This window comes from Petaurus breviceps, unplaced genomic scaffold (assembly GCF_028583685.1).
Source record: "Petaurus breviceps papuanus isolate PSGF00001 unplaced genomic scaffold, PetGlider_PUasm1.0 90667, whole genome shotgun sequence".
Taxonomy (NCBI): domain Eukaryota; kingdom Metazoa; phylum Chordata; class Mammalia; order Diprotodontia; family Petauridae; genus Petaurus; species Petaurus breviceps.
In genome coordinates this window covers 8,115,488-8,129,587 of record NW_027187302.1, presented here as the reverse complement: position 1 = coordinate 8,129,587, position 14,100 = coordinate 8,115,488, and the positions used below count along the sequence as shown (strand labels likewise).

The following is a 14,100-nucleotide window of genomic DNA, read 5'->3' as shown; positions in this document are numbered from 1 at the left end:
CCGAGCTACTAAAGTAGTGCTATGATATGTGACACAAGATAACCAAGCTTGTCCACAAAGTGTGTATAAATTAAAAATAATAGGCCATAAGTGAGGTTCTGAGAGAAAGTACTAGTTTTAGTGCATGTACTCTGGGAGATAAATTCTGGCTACTCAGAGGCTCTTTTTTGTTTATTTTTACTTCTAAACCTGTGTACATAGTTGGTGTTGCCAATTAAGTGGAGTGTTCCTGTTTACAAAGGTTTTATCCCACCTTACAAAGAATTAAAAACAGCAATTATTTTGCAGGCTAACCACAGGAACAAAGAATTAAGAGTTGGAAGAGAACTTAGAAGTCAAGTCATAATAGGCCAATACCCCAAAGAGATCAAAAGAAAGAAGAAATATTCCTATATGTACAAAATCATTTATAGCAACTTTTTGTTGTGAGAAAATACTGGAAACTCAAGGGGTGTCCATCAATTGAAAACTTGCTCAATAAAGTATAATAAAATATGTCCTGACAAAGATGTGGACTAACATGGAGAATGAGACATACATTCTGGGAATGACCAATATGGGAATTTGTTTTTCCTGTCTATATTTATTTGTTATAAAAGGTTTTTTTTCCTTTGGGGAACGGAGGAGAGAAAAGAGGAGAAAAGAAAAAAAAATGCTTGACAATTGAAAAAGTGAAATAAAATTTTATTTTGAAAAATTTTAAATTAAAGTCCTGACCTTCCTAATTTTCCAAACTAGGAGAATGAAGCTTAGAGGTTAAGTGACTAAATGATTTCAGAAAATCTTGAGTAGGAGGAACTAATGCTGAGTGAAATGAGAAGAACCAGAAGAACAATAATTTTGTCACTTTAAAAAGAAAGAGACAAATTATTTGGGAGCAATTCATGATGCAAGACATATGCAAGGAGTTGGTATTCATGTCTTACACATTAATATAAAATGGGTTTAAAAATCTGTTTTAGGGGCGGCCAAGTAGCACAGCAAGTAAGAGCACCAGCCCCAGAGTCGGGATGACCTGGTATCAAATCCAGGCTCTGATACTTAGCACCACACCTAGAAATAACTGGCTGTGTAACCTTGAGCAAGTTACTTAACCCCAATTGCTTTAAAAAAAAAATTTGTTTATACATTAAACTTACCAGTTAGAGTATTATCCAGTCCAGCATAAATGTCCAATGAACTCTCATCATTATTCTTAAGAGGAGAAGCTACAAGAAAAGTTAAAACCTTACTTTTCAATGATCCTGCAATACAAAGTTAGCCCAACTGTCTACTATTAAAAAGGTTATAAAGAAAAAAAATCTGTCAGTTAAGAGAGGAGACAACTTCAACCTCAATAGAGACACAAGAGGCTTTCCTATGAACTCACCTGACTCTGATTTATATGCTAAAGAATTTACTTATTAAAACTTTTTGGAGGGGGGAGTATAAAGAAAGTACAATTAAGAATATCATATACTGGTAAAGCTTTCTATATTTCAAATCAATCCAAACTGGAAAAAAATCAGAGTTCAAACTATAAATATAGTTTTGCTATATATTGATTTTGAATGCATATTTACCGTGTTTCCCCGATAATAAGACACTATCTTATTTTTTTGGACAGAAAAACACCAGAGGGCTTATTTTAATGAACACTGACAGCAATTTTAATAAACAGGTAAATGTTAACAAAAAAATGTACCTTTATTCAATAAGCAAATCACTGGGGAAGAACAGGATGACGCGCTCACTGCTACAGCTCTGATTGGATGCAGCTCGGAGCGCGGCATGCGTTTCACGGGGGGGGCAGGGGGAGGACGGTGCATACAGAGGGTACCGTAATGTAGCATGTAGTGCAGGGGATCACCTTCACTACAGTAGCAATCTCAATAGGGCTTATTTTCGGGGGAGGGCTTATTTTAGAGGAATCTTACACAGTAAGGGGAGGGCTTATTTTCGGGATAGGTCTTATTATCAGGGAAACACGGTATATCATATTCTATGATGACTACTCTATAAATTGAGAACAACCTTGAGAAAAATCAGAGATCAAAATTATATAATAGTATCTAATTTGATTATCCTTGTTATTGTGGATTACTTTAATTACTTTCATCTTAAGACATGTTTTATAACTGTTACCTTTTAATAGCACTAGTGACAATTTATTGAGGTTCTTTACAAGCAAGTAAAATATGTCATTGTAGACCAAAAGGAAAACATATATTGATCCTTGGAATATTATAAAAATTGCGAAGTTATGTCTGTAATCTGGCCTAAATTCTTTTTTATTTTTGTTCATTACCATATTAACATTTTAAAAAGCTTCCCCTCCTTAGTCTTATCTCCTTAGAATCTTAGTAAAAAGAAAAAAGAGGAAAACATTCTTTACAGGTAAAAATCCTGGTATGATTAATTCACAAAATGTATACAATGATATTATAATAGAATGTTAGCAACTAATTAACACAGAAATCATTTTAAGAAATTAGAAGAAATCGAAGACAGAAATAAAGGTGCCATGTATACACCAAAAATAAAATATTCATAGGAGCACCTTTTGTGGTAGCAAAGAACTGGAAACGATATAGATGCCCAGCACTGGGGAATGGCTAAACAAATCAGAGCACTGTTACAGAAGTCAAGAGAAGAGAGTATCCAGGTAGAGGGAATGGTCAAATAAAGTCAAAAGCTGAATACAGAGCAAAGAGCACAAGGGCTAAAAAAGAAGCCATTGATTTTTACAGTTTAATAATTTAGAAAGCAGTTTCAATCATGGGGAAAGGGTACAAAAGGCTGCAAAAGACAGAGAAGCAAGATCAGAAAACAAAAGTAACAAGTGTAGATGATCCTTTGTAAGAGAATGGCAGATGGCCAATTTGCTCAGTAACGTTCTGGAGGCCCAGTCACTGATATGGGGTTTCAGAGAAAAACTGGTAGATAATTAATGTTACTTGGTGGCAAAAAAAATAAATAAATAAAGCTGTGGAAAGTTCTGCTCTATCATTTACTAAAAAGAAAGCTCTTTATAATTTCAGATTCTAAATGCCTAATACTTACATGGTAATTTGACCCAAAGAGGACACTGGTATTTTGTAGAATTATTCTTTACACTATTGAAATAGCATTCCTATACAGAACTACTTTTTCTAACAATTGATATAATAGCACTTTACCTATAGTGGTTTCTAATACTTTCAAATTCTGATGAAGATTTTAATGTACAAAACACATGAAAGTTTACTACAGATAGTACTTGAAAATTATGTTCATGTTGCTAGTAATAACATTGCTTTTTTCTACTAGACATTTGTTATTTACTTTCATTATGGTTCATTACCATAAAAATTTTCCCCACTAGCTCTTTGCTAAAAATGCTATTTAAGTTTTCCAGGTAACAAATATACATATATGCAACTATATATTCAATTTTAACAAATAAAAATTACAGAATCATTATCAATTTAGTCAAAATAGATCATTTGAAAGCATGCATTAAAAAAGTGAAAATGTAAGTTTTCAAATACAAACACTGTTGGATTTTCTTACCCAAGAGGACATCAAATAAATCTGTTCTATCACCATTTTCATCATCCGCTGCCATGATCCTAATCACCTTTGATGTTCCCCATCTATAATTATTTAAGAACATATTTTAATTGATGAAATTAATTTTTCACAATACAGGAAATAGGTTTTCAAGATTTATATGGCAGAAAATTTCAAAAATTCAATTTAAGGAGGTGTAATGGGAATGCAAATTTGGAAGATCTTCCCTGCCCCTAGGCTAAAGTGCACCTGAAGCCTGGGGTAGGAGGCTTGTTTTTCAGTAGATACTTCTTGATTGGCCAGTGAGTCAATAAGGTTGTTACATTCTCTGAGCCAGGAGAAGGCTATATAAGCCCTGATGTGTAGCTTTGTTTTGGGGGCTCACTTTGAGAAGTATTCTGTGATTTGATCTGTATTCTGGGAAGCCGTTGTCCAGAGCCCCCCCCTTCCCGCTTTGAAAAACCCAGATGTGGAAACCCAGATGTTGACTGGGTATGGATGTAATGGTTGGACAGTTTGGAAATCTGTCTACTTGATCTGTTTCTGTCTTGATAATTTTGCCTGTATACTTTGAAGTTCGGGGTGCTGACCTTTTCCCCTGAACAAGGTAAACATATATGTCTGACTGATTAAAGTACGCTTGTTAACCCATTTTGAGTTGCTTTCCTTTATCAAAGCAGATCCAAGAACCTGTGGTAGCTGCAAACCCTGAGGACGCTTGGGGTGCTTGCTGCTACAGGAGGCACACAATCTAACATGACCACCCAACCTGCACCAAATCACTAATTATATCATTTAGGATAAAATTATACTTTTAGAGTAGCATCTCACCTTTTATAGACAAAGGACAAAATTGAGGGAGAGGAACCATTGTTAAATTTGCCAATATTCTTAAGACATACAAATAGTAATAATAGTGCACATTTATATACTTCTTTACTACAAAGTACTATACAAATGTATAGGTGGTACATAAATGCTTTTGCAAAAGAATATTAACAAAGAAATCAACACCCTAATGCAATGAAAAACCACAATTCCAAAGGACTCATGGTGAAACATGCTACCCACAACTCCTGGAAGGTAATTACGGTCTCAGGGTGCAAAATGAGACATATACTTTTTGGACATGGACAATGAAGAAATTTGTTTTGCTTGACCATGTGCATTTGTTATTTTTCCCATTCAGAGGGAATAAGGTAAAAGAGAAATTTTTTTTAACAGAAAAAAAAGAGGGGAAAAAAAGAAATTGTAAATGTCCCAAAATGTAATACGAAATCCAAAAAATTATCACTATGGAAATACTTTATGAGGTAACGACTGTCAGATGCCTCATATCCTCTTCCTATTTTAAGAATTATTCTTGGGCGCAGCTAGGTGGCACAGTGAATAGTGCACCAGCCCTGGAGTCAGGAGAACCTGAGTTCAAATCTGGCCTCAGACACTTAACACACACACACACACACACACACACACACACACACACACACACAAACTAGCCGTGTGTCCTCGGGCAAGTCGCTTAACACCAATTCCCCTCCAAAAAGCAAAAAAGAAAAAGAAATGAGGAGCAGACAGACTTCATAATAAACTGGAGACTTATATAAACCGATGCTGAGTGAGAGCAGAACCAGAACTTTGTACACAATTACACACACATCGTATGGGTGACAACTAACTGATAGATTGGGATCCTCTCAGCAATACAAGGGTATAAGACAATTCCAAAAGACTCATGATGGACAGGGATATCCACATTCAGAGAAAGAACTACTGAGTATGAATGTAGATTGCAGCAAACTACTTGCTCTCTTTTTTGTTTCGTTGTTTCATCTTTCTCATTGTTCACTGGTTATAATCCTTCTTTACAACTTGACTAATGTTTAATGTAAAGGTATTTGTAGATCCTATATTTGATTGCATATTGCCATGGTGGGGAAGGGGGAGAAAATCTGAAACTCAAGGGATTATGGAACTGAATGTTGTAAACTAAAAGTAAATAAATTTTTAAAAAATTAAAAATGTAAAAAAGGGCTTTATAAAACACTATGCCACTATGTTTTGCCTGTTTCTACATGTACACCTAAACTGATCTACCCACTGACTTTTTAACCAGTACCAAATTGTTTTGATGATTATTGAATTTGAGACATGGTACTTCTAGGTATCCTTCCCTTTTCATTATTTCCCTTGTGACTCCTGACTTTTCTGTACCTCTAGATCAACAGTGTTAAATGCAAATAGAAACAATTACTTGCAGGCTGCACAATGACTTAGAAAACCACAAATTGACATTATCTACTTGCATTTTTATTTATTTTGTTAAATATTTCTCAATTACACTTTAATTTCAATTATAATTTAATCCCACTGCTGCTACACTCTAGCAGTTTGGGCCCAAATTTTGTAACTTTGCTCTATATGATCTTTGTTATTTTTAACTTGGTCTATAAAGAATCCTTTGGAAGGCTGAATAATAAAGCACTGAATAAATAAATCAATTTAAGGAATTATCGTTTTTTGCTATAATACATGGATTTACCATAAATAAATATATTTCTCTAATTATTTAGGTCTTTATTTCTGTAAAGTGTAATTTGTAATTATATTCATATAATTGCTGGGTACCTTTTATTAAATAGACTCCTAAATAATTTACATATGCAATAGTTATTTTGAATAGAATTTCCCTATCTTTTCCTGATGGATTTTAGTGGTAGTACAGAGAAAAGTCAATTATTTCTATGGGTTTATTTTACACCCTGCAACACTGCTGAAATTGTTTTTTGATTATTTCTAATTTTGAAGGATCTTGAAATAAACCATCATATTACCTTCAGAAAATCATAGTTTGTTTACTCATCCCCTGTGCTTATTTCTTTAAATATTTTTTGTTTCATTCTTATAAACTAGCATTTTTTTTTTTAATTATAAGCAATCGGGGTTAAGTAACTTGCTCAAAGTTACATGGCCAGTTATTTCTGGGTGTGGTGCTGAGTATCTGAGCCCAGATGTCATCCAGACACTGGAGCCGGTGTTCTTACTCACTGAGCCACCTAGCCACCCTAAACTAGCATTTCTAATACTACCTCAAACAACAGTGATTATAATAGACATCTTTGACTCTAACATCTGTCCATTACATAGAATGTTGGTCCATGATTTTAAATAGATAGTATTTAACATCTTAAGAAAATACTCACTTATGTATAGGCTTTTTTGTATTTTCAAGAGAAATAGGTGCTATATTTTATCAAAAAATTTTTTATTAGGGGGGTGGATAGGTGGCGCAGTGAATAGAGCACCAGCCCTGAAGTCAGGAGGACCTGAGTTCAAATCCAGCCTCAGACACTTAACACTTACTAGCCACATGACCTTGGGCAAGTCACTTGACCCAAACTGCCTCCCAAAAAGAAAAAAAATGTTTTTTATTACCTAGTGACATTATTTTATCATTACTGTTATTATTACATTCATCTTAAATCCCACCTTTATAAAAGTCATTCTTCATCATTATTACCTTCCCTCTGAGATTATCTCCCTTTTACACATTATACATCTTGTATGTAATACAATTGTTTTTAACCTTTTTTTGGATTTCTAGGACTTGATACAGTGCAAAGCATATAACAGGTATTTACTAAATGCTGATGACTGAATGGCCCTTCTTTTAACTCTGTATAAAACTTAACATTTCAAGTGTTTTTCATGAAGCCTGCTATCCTTAATTTTATGAGCGAATTCATCCTCTTCACATAAAAGGTTATGATTGCTAATTGTATGTTTCCCTCCATTCTATCCTCTTTTTTTCTCCTTACATTCACTGCCCCTCTTTATAAAAAGAAGTTAGTGACAAAGTGTACTCAACAATAATGGACAACTGGAGGAAGTTACTCTAATAAGGGTCACATTTCCACAACACAGAAGAAACTGATTCAAATTTATAAGAATGATAAATACATTCCCCAACTGATAGATGGTCATAGGATAAAAACTGGTAGTTTTCATATGGAAAAATGCTTCACATCAGTAATCATTAGAGAAATAATAATAAAAAAAGAAACTCTGAGGTTCTACCTTATACCCATCAAATTGAAAAGAATGACAAAAGAAAAATGAAAAAAAGGAGGGGCTGTGGGAAAACAGGCACATGATACACAGCTGGTGAAGCTGTAAACTGGTATAACCATTTTGAAAATAACTTAAAACTATGCCAAAATGTTATTAAATTGTGCATACCCTTTGACCCTATGAATGGATCAAGATATCCTTGGTTAAAGATACTGGAGATGCCCCTGGATGTCTCAACAAGCAAAAGGGAAGAATAACAGGAAGGCATGGAAGACTCAAAAATGAATAAAGATGAACATTATCAGAAATAGAGAACAAAAAAAAAAGAGAACTCTACTAAAGACAGAAACCTGACAGAGTTGCCTTTTCCTACTAAACTTATTTTTTAAACTGGAAAATAGCTTAAATTTATAATTTTATATTTATATTAGCCACAAAATAGTTTAGTATTTACCACCACTGTGGGAAAATATTAAAACAAGTTACATGGTAAAAAATGTTTTAGGGGCAGCCAGGTGGCACAGCAAGTAAGAGCACCGGCTCCAGTGTCGGGATGACCTGGGGGATCCGGGCTCAGACACTTAGCACCCACCCAGAAACACCTGGCCATGTAACCTTGAGCAAGTTACTTAATCCCAATTGCTTAGGGGCGGCCAGGTGGCTCAGTGAGTAAGAGCACCGGCCCCAGTGTTGGATGACCTGGGGTTCGAATCCCAGGCTCAGATACTTAGCATCACACCCAGAAATAACTGGCCGTGTAACCTTGAGGAAGTTACTTAACCCCGATTGCTTTAAAAAAGAAAAAAAAATGTTTTAAAGTCATCAATGATTCATTGCCTACCAAATAAAGTTTGAATTTCTTAGTTTTATATCTAACAGCCCACATGGTTTTAACATACCTTTCCATCCTTATCTTCCAAAACTCCCCTTCAAAAATCTATACTCCAGTCCAACTGGACTATTTACTATTTCCAAATATGCCTTGCATACTTCCTCTTCTGAGCCTCTGGAAAACCCTTCTCTATATGTCCATCAGACAGCTCCTGTACAACGGCTGACCTCCATTTTAAGTCTAACTACCAAATGATGAATTTTAGGGGTGCAGCTATTCATGGAACTTTACTAATGTGAGGAGAGATTATTATCTGAATTGCTAAAAGAAGTATACATATCAGTCAATGAATAAGATCTGCAAATTAGATTTCTACCTACCTCACAAAAATAGAACCAAACGAACAACATTTAAAGCTCTTTGTAAATATAACATTAAATCAATGTAGATTTTATTATTACTACTACCAGAAGCTATGTGAAAAGAAGTCAAATTATTTTTAAGTGATATTACATGAGGAATAGCTCCTAGCCATGCTTAGAATAAAACAGGAAAGTGGGCAGCTAGGTGGCACAGTGAGCAGAGCACCTGCCCTGGAGTCAGGAGGACCTGAGTTCAAATCCAGCCTCAGACACTTAACACAAAAACTAGCCATGTGACCTTGGGCAAGTCACTCAACCCCAATTGCCCTCCAAAAAGCAAATAAATAAATAAATAAAACAGGAGACAGTCAAAAAGTAGGAAAAGTTTCTCTAATTCTTTGAAACCGTCAGAATGTCTTATGAAGCAGGTTATATAGAGTCCACCTTTTTCAGTAACTTCAGAAAAATGACAGTAACACATTTGCTCGGGATGACTTAACTGTAGTGCTGCCAAGAAATATAAAGATGGGGCAGATATGTATTTGCAAAACTTTTTAGCTTTGGGAACTAGACTTGAAAAATTTCAAAACTCAACTGTGACTGGGGAACTTTCACAGTCAAATCACTCAGAATTTATTCCCTTATCTCCCCTTAAGTGGTAACTTTACCAATGTTTCTTGCCCTTATATTAGGGATGACTTGAATACTTTTTGTTGTATACCAACAGACAGGAAAGCATTCTTCAAAAATCTCTAGCATTCCTGAGTTCTCATGTTCCCTCACACTCCTATAAGATATAGGTCAACTGGGAGATTTTTCTTCTACTTCCGTGGAGCACATAATGGATAGAAGGCTGTACTTGAAATCAAGAAGACCTGTGGTAAATCTTGCCTCACTCATACCTGTGTGACCCTGGACAAGTCACAACTGCTTTAAACCTCAAATTCCTTATCTATAAAAAGAGTTAATAACAGCACTTACCTAACAAGGTTCTTGTGCAAATCAAATGAGATAACATATGTAAGAACTCTGTAAACCCTAAAGTCCTACATATAAATATTACCTGTGATTATTTTTATTACGAAGGAAAAGCATCTCAGAAACAATTAATTTACAAAAAACCAAGCAACAATATCGTCCCTAAGTTTACAACTAAATTTCACCAATTTCCAAAAGGATGGCCCAACCTAAATGACTGTACTAAATGCACAATGTTACATCTAGTTGCGTGTAATTCTCTATGAAAAATAATCTCCAATGGGGCTGTAGAAGCTGCTCCAAAACTACTAAAACATCCATTTTGACTACATGGTTATCACAGAAATGTTAAAAGTTAAACCAAAAACTTTGCCTGGAAACAAATGTATATAATAAAACCAGATTGAGCTCTTTAAGGTGGGGAGGGATGTGGCTATGTTAGCTTATTATAATGGGTCTGACCCACAATCTGGCACCTCTCTACTTTCCTAGCTTTGTATCACATAATTCCATTATGCTCCAGCCAAACCTCTGTACTCTGATACACTCTATTGACTAGAATGTCTTTCCTGTCACATTCCTCCCAACATTTTAAAGCCCAAATGAAATGCCATCTTTCCTCCAAAGCTTTCTATCCCTCCCCTCCCTGTCCTAGCCCCTAGTCTACAAGGCTTTTCCTTCTACAGAGAAGGCATAGCACTTAGCTACTACTGTGCACTGCAGATATACAGTATGGATTTCTGTCCAGAGAAGCAGTGTGGTGAGACGGATAGAGAGGCAATTTGGAAGTCAGGACAGAATGAAGTTAAAGTCTAGCCTAGGAAGTAGTGTGAACCCTAGGGCCAGTTACTTAATCTCTCAGTGCCTCAGGCAACTCAAGGCCCAGTGATTAAGTGAAAGAGCAGGGTTGTTTCTCTACACCAATAAAATCACAGGTCAGTCCATAAAATCGAATCTTGCCTCAGTCATTAACTAGTTGTGTAAATCCCACAATTTTATACTTGTGTGTGTTTATGTATACACAATACATATAATGCATACACCTACATACCTATGTGTGGTCTCCCTACTGTATTATAAACTCCATTAAGACAGGTACTGTATTATCTACACTTTCTCAAACCCATGACCAGTACATCAGTTGTTGCTTCCCTAAATCAATAAAATCACAGGTCTATAAAATCAAATCTTGCCCCAGTCGTGTACTAGTATAATTAAGTGTGTGAACACACATATATACACATGCACATGTATGCATACATAACATTTATGCAGGGCTTTAATGTTTACAGAGCTCTTTACAAGTAATTTCATTTGATTCTCACAACCTTGCTGAACAGATACTACATATATATGCACGTATATGTGTTATCTCCCTAGTATATTATAAATGTACTATATTGTAAATTCTATTAAGACAGGCACAATATTATTCCACACTTTCTCGAACCCAGTACTGTGCCTTTGCCCACAGTAGGCTCAGCCGATGGAAAAAAATGAGATTGTACTAGGTAACTCTCCAAGTCTCTTCCTACTCAAAAATGCTAAGAGCCTCATCCCGTTTCCTCAGATCAACTTCTACAATGGAATTCCCTCGAGGAACTGAAGTACCAGACGAAGGCACGTGCAATTAGGATAGCTTTTGCTTCTTCTCCTCACTTCTCACTCCCCACCCCACCCCCAAGCAGTCAAACATCCAGAGCCCCAAAGTTCCAGGCTCTACCCTGAGCTTGGTCGACTGGGTAGAAGGGCACTGGATGGGGTTAAGGTTGGAGCGGGCGCCCGGAAGGGGCCCGGGACTGGGGTCCGTCAGACGCCCAGCTCCCTACACCAGGGGACCAGAAACTCGCGCTCTGGGGGCTGAGGGCTCCCTCAGGGAGAGGCTAGAGGGGGAGGGGGGGGGCGGTTGCCCGCGGAATCGGTCAAACAGGCGCGGCCCCTCCCCCAACTTCCCTCTCCCCCCGCCTGGTCCGGACTATTGTGGCTGAACCCTGGGCGGGCCCCCTCAGCGTCCCGCGTATCCGCTGATCCCCACCCGCCCCCGGTCTTCTGGAACGCCAACTGCCCTCCCCAGCCCGAAGTCTTTTCCCCTTCCCCTGGGAGGCAGGCAGGCTGATGAGGAGCACAGGGCGCCGAGGAGTCTCACCCGATCGTCCGTACCCGGTCAGCAGCCCAGGATCTTCTCCCGACGTTGCCGTCTTGTTGGTCTTTCCACCAATGCTAGCACCCGCTCAGGGGACGGAGGCGGGAGTCGGAGCCCAGGACCAATCGTAGAAGACGCAAGGCACGTCCATGGGGCACGTACCTAGTTCCCGCCTCTGGAAGGGAAAAAAATACAGTTGGCGCGAAACTCGGGCACTGAGTATATCACCTGCAAGCTCGCAAATGTCAATATTGTAAAAGAAAGGGGCGGGGCCTGGGCTGGAAGGAAGGGGGCGGGGCCTGAAACGACTCCGCTGGGGAAAGCAGACAGTGAAAGCTAATAACAGGTCATCCTCCTCCCTGTCAGGTCTGTGGCCAAAGGGGAACCCGGACCACACGGAAAAACATCTAGAGGGGCCCACTTGAGCAAATCCAATCTTGCCATTGGGGAAAGTCTGAGCCGCAGGAAACACCCACACCTGTGTGATTTCCCACACCTTCACGCTATTCAATCAACTAGCATTTCTTATTAAAAACCTATTGTGTGCCAGGCACTAAACTAGGTGCTGAGAATACAAATACAAAAATTAAGTACCTTCTTGCGCTCCTAGTTTATCTGGGGAGAATACAGATCTTTAATATTGCTATAATATTTATATCAAATATTAAGTTTATATTGTTTTTATTAAGTACTTACTAATTACAAGATAATCTTGCAAAGGTGAGGGGATGCATTAGCAGCTGGGGAATGAGGAAAGATTTTATGCAGAAGGTGGCATTTGAAATGTGTTTTAAAGGAAACAGTATTCTAAGAGCAAGGGTGAAAAAAGAATGAATTCCAGGTATGGGGGAGGGGGGAGTTGTGGGGAGCAGCTTGGGCAAAGTTACAGAGATGGGAGGAACAACGAGGCCAGTTTGGCTGGACCAAAGAGCGAGTTAAAAGGTGTAATGTGCAATAAAACCAGAAAGGTAGGTTGGAGCCAAGTCAAGAATAGCTTTAAATGCCAAAAGCAGTTTGCATATAGTTCCAGAGGCAATAGGAAACCATTGGAGTTTGCTGATCAGGGAAATGACATGATCATGCATATACTTTAAGAAAATCGTTTTGGTAGCTATGTGAAGGATAGACTGGAGAGAGAAAGGAAGAGGCAGGGAAACCATTTGGGAGGCTATTGTTGGAACAAGGCTAGAGGTAATGAGGGCCTGAACAAAAGAGAAGCTGTTTGAGAAAATAAAAGGGAGAGGATGTGGAGAAAGGAGAATGCACAAGACTGGTCAGCTGATTGAAAATGTGGGCTGAGGACGAGTGAAGATGTCAGGATGATTATAAAATTGTTTGAACCTTTTGAGTGACAAGAAAGAGGGTAGTATCATTGAAAAAAATTAGGAAAATATTATATGTGGTTTATTTAATCAGAATCAACCTTTTTTTGCGTTTTGGAGAGGGGGAGGTAGAGCATTTGGGGTTAAATGAAGAATCAGCCTTTTCAGTATGAATCTACTTATAGAGGTGACTTGAGGGGCACCGCTCCCTGACCCCCACACACACTCAAAAACACATTGTCCCACTTACCAACTTGGCAAATTCCATCAATTATTTCTTAGTTACAGAATCTAAGCTAGAAGGAAGCAACATATAACAGTGGAGAAAGAGTCAGGATCAATCCTCTCCACTCTGAGTCACAGGCACAATGTTCTAGAAGCACAATCTGAGGGTCTCCTCCAAATTCTGAGATCTCCAGAGGAGCTTTAAAAAATTCACTCAGTATAATTTACATGTGCTGACTCAGCCCCTTTGAAGAAAGGTGGGAATCAAAGATGTTAAAAAAAAAAAGAGCTTAGTACTAGTGCCTTTCTGAGGCCCACCAAAAAAAGAAAATCCCTGTTAACTGGAGGTGTCAATTAAGCAGGAGTATATCATCAAGGGCAGGAGAGGAAGGAGAAAATCGATAAGACAGTGTTGCCTAATGTATCTAAGAGTGGACAATGGACACTAAAACAGGCTAAGTAGAAAGTAGAGTGCCAACAGCTGCTTGAAAAAACACTCTATGTGAATAGTAGGTCTGTAACACTGTGGTAAAAGAGGAGAAAGTTTAAGTTTATTTTATTTAATGCCTTTCTGGTCTACCCTTCCATTTCTCTCTCTCTCTCTCTCTCTCTCTCTCTCTCTCTCTCTCTCTCTCT

The 14,100-nt window shown here is 37.7% G+C and overlaps 1 protein-coding gene across 3 annotated transcripts in view; it reads right to left on the bottom strand.

Annotated features, from left to right (window-relative positions):
• Positions 1-12,053, bottom strand: part of CASP8AP2 (caspase 8 associated protein 2) — a 34,180-nt gene extending 22,127 nt beyond the window's left edge. For 2 of the 3 annotated variants that reach the window (XM_069065151.1, XM_069065152.1), the window contains exons 1-3: positions 11,921-12,053; positions 3,532-3,614; positions 1,140-1,208 (exon numbers count right to left, since the gene is read on the bottom strand). In XM_069065151.1, the coding sequence (XP_068921252.1) occupies positions 1,140-1,208; positions 3,532-3,586 (124 nt within the window). In that variant the 5' untranslated portion in view covers positions 3,587-3,614; positions 11,921-12,053. The remainder of the gene's footprint in view (positions 1-1,139; positions 1,209-3,531; positions 3,615-11,920) is intronic. The other variant, XM_069065153.1, reaches the window with a different exon arrangement.
• Between the last annotated feature and the right edge of the window lie 2,047 nt (positions 12,054-14,100).